The 10,329-nt window shown below is 39.3% G+C and overlaps 1 protein-coding gene across 1 annotated transcript in view; it reads right to left on the bottom strand.

Moving 5' to 3' along the window:
* Nucleotides 1–6,601, bottom strand: part of LOC103177997 (EMAP like 4) — a 164,958-nt gene extending 158,357 nt beyond the window's left edge. Inside the window, exon 1 of the mRNA XM_007892447.2 lies at nt 6,541–6,601. Within this exon, the coding sequence (XP_007890638.1) occupies nt 6,541–6,565 (25 nt within the window). The 5' untranslated portion in view covers nt 6,566–6,601. The remainder of the gene's footprint in view (nt 1–6,540) is intronic.
* Nucleotides 6,602–10,329: the final 3,728 nt, after the last annotated feature.

Consider the following 10,329-nt stretch of genomic DNA (forward strand, 5'->3'; position numbering starts at 1 on the left):
CTTTCATATCAGGGCATTGCGATATTGAGCACGCCTGTCCCTTCTTGTGCTGCAGGTCACTCAGTATGCATTACCTTTACTCCCATTTATCAGCATTAAAGATCATTTGTCAATCAGATGTCTCAGTGCCAAGTTCCTGCAGATCCTTCAAATAAATGCCACTATTTACTTTTCCACATATACACCATCAGCAAATTCAGATCTTTGCACAATCCTATCAAGGTCATTTATGAAAATACAAGAAGCTTAAATAACCACCCTTCTTTCACACACAAAAACATTCATTTGTTGTTGTAATTTCAATAATCCACAAAATATTATTTTCCTCTTTCCTTTTCCCTTCCTCCCCCTCTGAAAAATGTAAAACATACTACAGGTGTTATAAATAGACTATTCCCTGGCCAGCTACGTGATATGATAAATTTGACCGGTCAGCTTCACTTGTGGACAGATTTATCATGTCACATGGCAGGTCTGGGCACTGTTTATTTATAACACTTGTAGTATGTTATCAACTGGGGGGTGGGGAAGAATTTTAAGGAGAACTCTAATTTTTAGTTTTCGTTACTACAAAGCATGTTTACCGAACATCTGATCTACCCACCAATTAACCATCGTCTGTGGGTCTTTGCAACTAGGCAGGTTACACATTCCACAAAACCCCACCATGAACTCTCCCCCCAAAGTCACACTTCGATTTAGGTCTTCATACAAGAACCTCTTGTAGCTGAGTAGAAACTCTCCTTCTTTGATAAATAGAGTCAGTCTTGTTGTTCTGGTAGTTTGTTCTGTCGGGAAGTGAATGATTCCATTCAGATAATACTCTGACCTCCCCTGAAACCAATTAATTTGGTCACTCAATCCATGACTATTTGTGGGACACTGCTGTGCGTAATTGGCTGCCGCGTTTCACCCATAAAATATACAGTCAATTCTGTGAAGCATTTTGAGAAGTCTTGAAGACGTGATAAGGTGCTATATCAAATGCAAGGATGATTATTATACATTTATTATCATGTACTTAGTCCCAACAGATACAGACCTTTTCGCAAAACAGCCTGTTGATGATTTGTTACTTTTTAATCCAACTACAATCAACAATTTGACAACTTCATCTTTCTACTTCCAACAGACACTTAGTCTTTTTACTCAATGCAACCCATCAACCAGTTATTGCTACTTTTTAAACCTTTTCAATCAATGACTGAAAACCAATTCTCATCTTTGTGTATTTCAAAGACAAGTATTTCTTTATGACTTGCATTTGGCATACAACATTTGAATTTTTAAAAAAATCTTTTTATTTTGTTAAAAATATTGTCTTTTACTAGCTTTTCATATTTTAAAATACCTCCTGTACTTTACAGAGTAAAGGTCAATGCCGCCCAGTAATATCAGCTGAAGTTGATTTATGATTTCCTGACAATTGTTTTTACAAACAGTAATTATTCCACTTATTTTTCGCCACAGAAGACAATACTTGATAGCAGTCACGGGATTGCAATGTAACAAACACATTGATTATTTCTAGAATGCAAAGAGTTAGTTCTGGTTCAAGTTACCTACAGCAGAAGTACAAAATAACAAATTATTCAGCAGTTGATCTCTCTCAAGCTGTGGTTTTGTTTTGATAATCCAAGTATGTTGGGGAATAGGACAAAATTCCTAATTCTTCATCAAGCATTAGCATCAAGCACGTCAATTTGTACACATCACAAACCACAGCATCGCACTCTCTATTGCAGCCCGATATTTCTTAATCACAACCTCTGTGGAACAAATGTGAAATTACCTTCAGAGCTATCCTTGGCCACATGAGTAAAATCACTAATGTATTCTGAACTCAGTTCTTGGACCCACAACCAAACGGGGCTAGGATGAGAACAACAAGTTTATTTCATATAGAGGTCTTTGAGCCACTGGAGTGAAAGAGAATTTTTTTTATTGCATCAGACTAAATTGAAAACAAGACTGCAGGCGAGCCTAGTGTAACTCTCAGTCCCCAATACTGTATTGGTATGTTTTACTAAAAGAAAATTGATTCAATATCTCACAGCGGAATTCCAAGTTAATATAGAATTAAATTATATATATTATTTAAGATACAAAAACTGCTAGTTATGGTTTATTATTCTTAAATCCATGGTCATGAAATCGCACCTTAGTTTTCTATTTGTATTGAAGTCAAATAATATTAAAAAATAAAAACATGAGAAAATCAAGTGAGTAAACATTAGGCAAAGAAAAACATTTTATTTTGAAACATTAAGGACCCTAAAGCTAATCAGAAACACCACAATTTTATTCACAGCCGAACTCCAAACAGCTCCTTCACTCTCAAATAACAAAATGTTAGCAACAATAGTAATATAATGCCTTATCTTGAAACTTATGAGAATTTAAGAGCTTTTTCAGAGAAACATTTATCAATTCACTTGCCAAAACAAAATGCTGTAACTATTGAATTGCAACAATCACAAGGATAAATAAAAGTCTCTAGTTCTGTAATGAAAACATGTTTTGATTTGACAATCAAAGTTTATAAATATTTTTTAAAACAAGCCATACAACATCAATGTCACCATTCCTTTCTATTAAAATTGATACATTATGACCACATATCAAAGCTAAAATATCAAGTTTAAAAACAAAGGAAATCTGTGAGAAAGAAAATGATCTCTTGTGACTCCCAAGCTTGGAAGTATTTTATTTTGAGTTTTAACATGTTAACTTCTGAATTATTCACATATTAAAATTGCCTTCCAGTTTGTAAATGGATTTGAAATTTTAGAGAAAAAAAATCAAAAGCATTACAACTCAGAATTTCATAAGGCACTTTACAAATGTAATTTGTTGTTGCTGCAAGGTTCTAATTTATGATGGACTGAGAATTTCTGATGATCAACTCCACATCATTTCTTTAACCCTGAAGCAATTATTAAACAAATCGTTAATTCCTTTGAGCAAAACATATCCCACACAAAGCCCAAGCTCTTAATATCTTAACAATGTTAACTGTACCTTGATCGAGTACGTTGCAACTTTATTTCTATACACACCACACATACAGGGTACATTGTTGCCCTTTAAGATTGAAACCAAATTTTGATATTACTGGACTCCAAATCCTGTGATCAAATCACAAGAGCACAATTCTAAAATTCTGCCTAATCTTAGTCAGTGAGAACATTTTGCCTTAAATTTTAAGATGCCACAGAATAGTATTTTTAAATCAGTCTTAAGTTAATTTTCTGTAATTCTTAAAAAGAACTAGTTTGCAAATTAAGACTGAATTTAAAATGTTTTCGCAATTCTCCAAGATCTTAATTTTAAAGTCAAAGTCTGATACGATAAGACTAGGCTGAATTTCAAGACTTTGATGCCACAATTACACCATAACAATCACAAACCATAATCAATAATGGAATTAATCACATAAACTCCACCTATGTATATTTCACAAAAATAAATGGGAATGTGTTTCAGGAATACAAAGTATCTGGATTCAGTGAATGTTGATAAACAGCGAAAGGTAAAATGTCAATTGAATACTGTACTTAGCTACATTTTAATACTTGGTTGCTTTGCAGACTTTTAACACACTCCAGGCTGCAGCAATGTAGCTGTTATCCTACCTACAAATTTCATTCATTGAAAAAACAAATATTTTTCTGTCAATCCCCTTCTCCTGTGGCAATATAGTTGCACAAACAATCCCGCTCATTTGTCTTGTTTAACAGAAAAGTAGGACAAAACTTCTTATCATTTGTCCTAACAGACTGGTTAATTTTATTATCCATTGTATTATGGCAAGCCATTTCTCCATGAACCATAAGGTGAGTGGCATCAACTCCAGGCTACTGTCATAACATCAACTATCCAATTTCAGAGTGGCAATTACAAGGCACTGCAAGCAATTTATCCTTGGATGGCAAATTGTTCAATAACACTCAAGGAACCAAAGAGAAAATGCCACAAGAACAAAAATAGATCTTTCTTTTCCAAGCACTGATGCATTGCAGTCCAGAACCAAGCACCCCTCATTGCACAATGTAGAACTACATGAGAAAAATACACAGCTACAAAGTTAGCAGTTGCATAACATAGACATAACCATGGCATCTAAAGCAAGTTAGCTCTAAAAATAATTACATGTTTTGTTTGCAATCTTTTTCAATGCAATAAGGCTATAACACACTCAGAGGATTCAAAAACCATAAGGGTTTTGCATCATGCAAACCTTTTGAATATGTTACTGCCTGCAAAACACTCCAAGACATCATTTATTCCTTCCATAATTTACAACCGGTTTCAGTTACCTACACCATAAATCAGAAAAGAAAACCTCAAATACTTCCCAGAGATCATCTGAACTCTGACATTAAATTAACAGCCGTACTGCTCTCTATCACAGTCTGATGTTTTTATGCCCTTTTCCTACACGTCTCAACAAATGAAAACAATGCTGATGACGTTTAAAAGTAGTCGTGACATTACACAAATAAGTGCAATGTCAACAAAGGACAATATACTGTAATAAGGTTACTCTGTAGCTCTTAGGCAAATTTTTACAATGGGAATTAAAAGCCTTAAACTCACTCATATGTTCCAATTAAAACAAAATTAGATGGACTGGACTTAAATACAATTTTCTGCTAATAGTTTTCAATTTAAAGTTGTGAACTACAGGTATTTACTTTGAAATCTAACAGATCTAAATAATGTATTTTATGCTGCAGTTGTATAGCCTGTATTGTGTCCGTGGAAAGTGTATTTTAACCATGTTGCCAACACAAGAAGCAAAATATAAATATTGTATAGCCCTGCTGGATTTATATAAATAGTTTTTTATTAAAGCAAACCTCAGCTGTAGCTTAACAGCAACCCCTATTATATTACATTTTTAGATATTGCAATAAAAAAACATTTTTTAAACTTTTAAATAACAGAAAGAACTTGCAAACCATTCAGTTTTTTTTAATAGTTATTTTTGAAATGTCACCAGCAGAGCTGAAACCTTATGTTTAAAATATTCACTCCTGAAGTTCTGCTTTTAGGATTCAAGACTTGTGTGCAAACAAAAAATATTGAAATCAAATGGATACATAAATTATGATTAAATTATTTGCTGCCATTGATGTAATATTATGATTTGCGCTTTTTGGTTGGTGGGGGAAGTTCAAGAAGCCATAAACTCTGACAACAGTACTTAGAAATTGAAAGCATAACTTGGTCCAGTGGACCAAACACAAACACATATGCAGTACCGGCAGCATAACTGAGCCATAAATACAATTGTACTAATATTGTTGTAATATTACTGGTCCAGACTCATTCACTCAATGGCGAGAAACCCAAGTTTAGGAGGCATGCTGATTTGGTCAGAGCACACACTCTTCACATCCCACATACACACAAACCATTAACATTTGAAGAGGAAGAGAATAGGAAGTGATGCAAGTGAGAAGGTATAGCTGACACAGGGGGTATGATGCAGAGGCAGATTGACTGAAGAAGGAGGAGGAGGAAAGGGAAGTAGAGAAATAAGAAGTGATGGAGGTGAGAAGGGAGAAAGAAATAGATAGGAGGTGATGCAAAGTCTGATGATGAGGAAACAAGAGGAGGTGAGAAGGTGCTGACACTGACATGGGAGGGCGAAACAGAGCTACGGGATGAGAATAATAATCGTTGCATTTGATATAACGCCTTAGCACATCTTTGAGATGTCTCAAAGCGTTTCATAGAATATACCGTAAAGTGAATTGACTATATATTTTGTGGGTGAATCGTGGCAGCCAAATATGCTCAGCAGTGGCCGACAAACCGTCTTGGATTGATTTCACCAAATTATTATCAGTGTATTTTTAAGGGACGATTACCCCAGCAAACGCAATCCGCCAATCGACTAACAACTGGGTTCCTACTCACGAGGTAAGCAGAGGCGGGTGGAGTAAGGAAACTTGCCCAATGTTTCGCCCGGCCCGGGAATAAAACCCAGGTCCTCGCGCTTGCGAGGCGAGCGCTCTAACCACTGAGCTACAGTGATGAGCAGCTGCAGACTCTGACGATGGGGGGAAGTACAGAGCTGGAAGGTCAGAAGGTGCAGATGTTGACTGCATTGGGAGGTAACCGAGTTGGGAGAGCCGTCGAGCACTAGGACCCGGCGGCTGCCCTTAATCCTCGCGCTCTGGCGCGGGGGGACACTGCGGCGGTTGGCGGTGACCGGCGCCTTGACAGGGAGTCGGGGGTAGGAATACCCTCCTGTCCCGGGGGGGGAGGGGGGGAGGGGGACAGAGGCGTCAAACCGCTCAAACCTCAGTTCATCCTCAGACACCGCGCAACACCGAGAGAGAAAGAGAGAGAGAGAGAGAGAGCAATAAGCGCCGCACTGTCACTTCCTTTACGGAGACACCCGCTGCCGGTCCCCAGTCACTCGCCGCCTCCCTTCCCTCCTTCCCCCTCTCTCCCTTTCATCGTCTGTATAACGCACGGCGGCGTGTGAGTGAGTGAGTGAGTGTGTGTGTGTGTGAAGAAACTCACCCAAACTGCCAGCGAAACCGTCCATCTCGACTCGGGAGAGAGGAAAAGGAGGGTAATGGTGATGATGGGGGGAGTGTGGGAAAGAGGGAGGGAGAGGAGGAGGGGGAGGGAGGGAGGGGGGGTGGATGGCGGCGTCGTTGGGTTTTTATTTTTTTAAATTATCTTATATTGTTTACAGGTATTTTAATGTATTAGTGGATGGAAAAATGACACACACACACAAAAAAAACACCCTCCTGCAGGACGCGGTGCGGGGTGTGTCTTTTGGGCACTCGGGGGATCCGCCGCCGCTCCTCCTCGGCTTCATTGGTTGCCGTGCGGTTGTCAATCAGCGGCCGCCACTCGCCCCCCCTCCGCCTCCCTCTCTCTCTCTCTCTCTCAAAATATACTCTGTTGTAGCCCAAAGTCAACCCAATATTAGCCCAAAAGTAGCCCAATGTTATGCGCAAAGCAAAGCGGCCGATTTTTAGTGAGTGAGGTGTTTCTTTTTTGAAACTCTGTCACTTAAAAAGGTCCTAAAAGAGGGGAGCGGGAAGCGTTCTGCGGATTTAATTTTTTTTAAAAAAAAATTAAAAATTAGGCATCCACCCGAAGCGGTTTTTTGTACACACGCACAGCACCGCGCGGTTTAAACCCCGCCCGCCCGCCCGCCCAATCCGAGGCAACGGCGTCTCGCTCTCTCCTCGGCCGTCGCACGTGCGTCAATCCCCACCTCCTCCCACTGACTGAACTGCGCACGCGTCTCCACCCCTCTCTCCCCCCCCCCCCCGCGACCCTCCCACCGCCGGAGGCGGGCAGGTAGGTCCAGGAGAGTGGGAGCCAGAGGGAGATAGCGCGCATGCGTGTGCGGGGCAGGGCGACCTGAAGCATTCTGGGAATTGTAGTTTCAATTTTAACCGAGACTCCACAACAATAATAATAATAATAATAATAATAATCCTTGCATTTGATATAGCGCTTTTCACGTCGGGAAGACGTCCCAAAGCGCTTCACAGAACACACTGTAAAGTGAATTGACTGTATATTTGTGGGCGAACGCGGCAGCCAATTACGCACAGCAATGTCCCACAAACAGTCGTAGATTGAAAATGACCAATTTATTATTGTTTTTGGTTTTGGAGGATTATTATTAGGCTCTGTGTGGAGTAAGGAAACTTGCCCAAGGTTTCGCCCTCTGCCTGGAATTGAACTCAGGTCTCTCGCTTGCAATAATAACAATCCTTGCATTTGACATAGTGCCTTATCACGTCTTCTAGATATCTCAAAGCACTTCACAGAATATACTGTAAAGTGCAAAATGCAGCAGCTTATTGCACAAAGCAGTGTCTCACAAACACTCTCCTTGGCGGTCACACGTGGGTCAATCCCCACCTCCTCCCTGCTCCCACTGACTGAACTGCGCACGGTCTCCACCCCTCTCTTTCCCCCCCACCACCACCGCCGGAGGCAAGCAAGAGGTGACCAAATTATTTTTTTGAAGGAATTATTACGCCCGGAAAGCCGATCCGCCAATTGACTAACAACCAGGTTCCTACGTACTGCTAGGTAAACGGAGGCGTGCGGATTATGGAAACTTGCCCAACATTTCCCCCTGCCCGGTCTCTCGCTTCCTAGCCAAGTGCTCTATCTACTGAGCTACAGGACTCCACCACCAACAATAACTTGCATTTATATAGCACCCTTCACGCGGGTTAGAGTCCCAGAGCACTTCGACTCATAAGACAGATTTTGTTTGGTGAAAGAAAGTCTTTTGTGTCATGTTTGATCGCATCTCTCCAGGATGTCCACCTTAGGTCAAGGTGCATTTTTTTAAAAATGGATTTCAGCACTTCCTGGCCTCATCCACTCCCCAGAAGCCTTGGGATATCTTTCCAACATGAAAGATGCTATATAAATGTAATTTGTTGTTGTTGTTGATAACCTGTTCCAGTCAATGCCCTTTGGGTAAAACAAAAATCTTCCTGCTATCTGTCCTGAAGTTGCCCTTTGCACATCTAAACCTATTCCCTCTTCTAATGTTTTGGTGCATTGCAAAGTATTGTTCTACATTTACTTTTTCAAATTCCATTTAAATAATCTTAATGATAATAACACTTGTGCTCGATAATAGCATCTGATCATGTCATCAAAATGTCTCAAAGCATTTGTGCAGGATTGTGCATTTTCAAGGCAAGTGTAGCAATTTGCACGCTGCAAGGAGCCCACAATGAGCTTTGAAGTGAATGACAAATTGTATTTGAGGGATTGTTGGGTAGGAAATTGAGCAAAACCATCTGAAAATGATATGAATCTGTAAATACTGTATATGTATATTTATCCCCTATGCGGAAAATAAATCACCTGGATTTCATAGTGCCTTGTACAGCTGAAGTACAATAGCTAAAAGTAATAAAATAAATTAACTTTTAGTTATGAACAAATCCATTTTCAAAATTATAATTGTGATAATTTGTACCCATTTGATTTCCACATACACTTTGTTACAATGGTTTCTATATAAGCTGGGAATGCTCAATACACCTATCTCACCTTCAGCCAGACAGATCAATAAAGACTATTGGCAAAATCCCACATGTTCAATGTTTTGTGCAACTGAAAGGAACCTTGTGTAAATATTTCAGTTAAGATAAGATTTGCTCGGTAACTAAATAAAAAAATATATTTGTACATACACAATAAAACCAAAGAACAAATGTTAGTCCTATATTTCTGGAACAAAATGTTTTCAAAACAATTGCACCATATTATGAAAGCTGATATTAATAAAATTGACTATTGTGCAATGTGTTTTGCATAGATCTTTATCTTATTTTTTTCTCTCAAGAGCTTTGGAGGTCAAACCAAGCAACTAAGCAGAGATTTTGGACCGAATCACGTTTTCCTATTTGGTTTCAAGGCATTATCCTGTGGTTAACTTATCATTTACTGTTCTGATTTTTGTTGACAATTACAATTAAGTCTTATCACTATTCCATTGCAATCTATGTACAATTGATGTAAGGGCAAGTTTAACCCAGCTCTAAACTGTACACGCTACTGTTTACTAAATTATCAATGGCAACATTCCCGTAACTTCCGGAATATGATAGTTCAATACGTGCAAGAGAATAAAGAGATATCGGCAAGGTTTCTCTGACCAGCTTTAACTACGGTGCCTACAATCACCTGCCCCTAGCTCAGCATCATGCTCTGCCACTGCCAAGCACTCTGGGACTCTACCCTGCGTGAGGGGCGCTATACAAATGCAAGTTGTTGTTAACTTTAAAGATAAATTTGGCTTCAGGAATTTGGTTCTTTGTGGCTTATTCAACAGTTTTCTGTTTGGATCCTGCGACTTCAAAAGTTCTGAAAGAATCAAAACTGCCTTCATGCATTGATTTGTAAAGGCAGCCTCAGCAAGAGACCGTTATGAACTGTAGCATTCTCTACAGGCTTGGCATGTTTGTCAATCATCGTGAACCTACACTGTAATGTAGGATAAAGTGTGTCACTTAATCATTCATTGTTTGATCCCCCACTGCAACAAAGCATCTTTTTTGTGCCTTTGCCAGGAATTATCAACAGTGTCAAACCTGGAATTCTAATACATTATCAGCAATATGCCATGCTCCAAAAACAGCAATGACTTCAAACTTCTAACCTTAAAATAGCTGCATGTAGTGCTGAGATCTACAGCTGTTGATTCCATTTACACAGGGACAAGTATCCCTCCTCTTTCATCATTGATTTGACCACTTAGCATTGACGCTTACAAAGTGTATTGCAGTTATTGTCAAGCAGCCTCCAAAC

This window comes from Callorhinchus milii, unplaced genomic scaffold (assembly GCF_018977255.1).
Source record: "Callorhinchus milii isolate IMCB2004 unplaced genomic scaffold, IMCB_Cmil_1.0 Scaffold3, whole genome shotgun sequence".
Lineage (NCBI taxonomy): Eukaryota > Metazoa > Chordata > Chondrichthyes > Chimaeriformes > Callorhinchidae > Callorhinchus > Callorhinchus milii.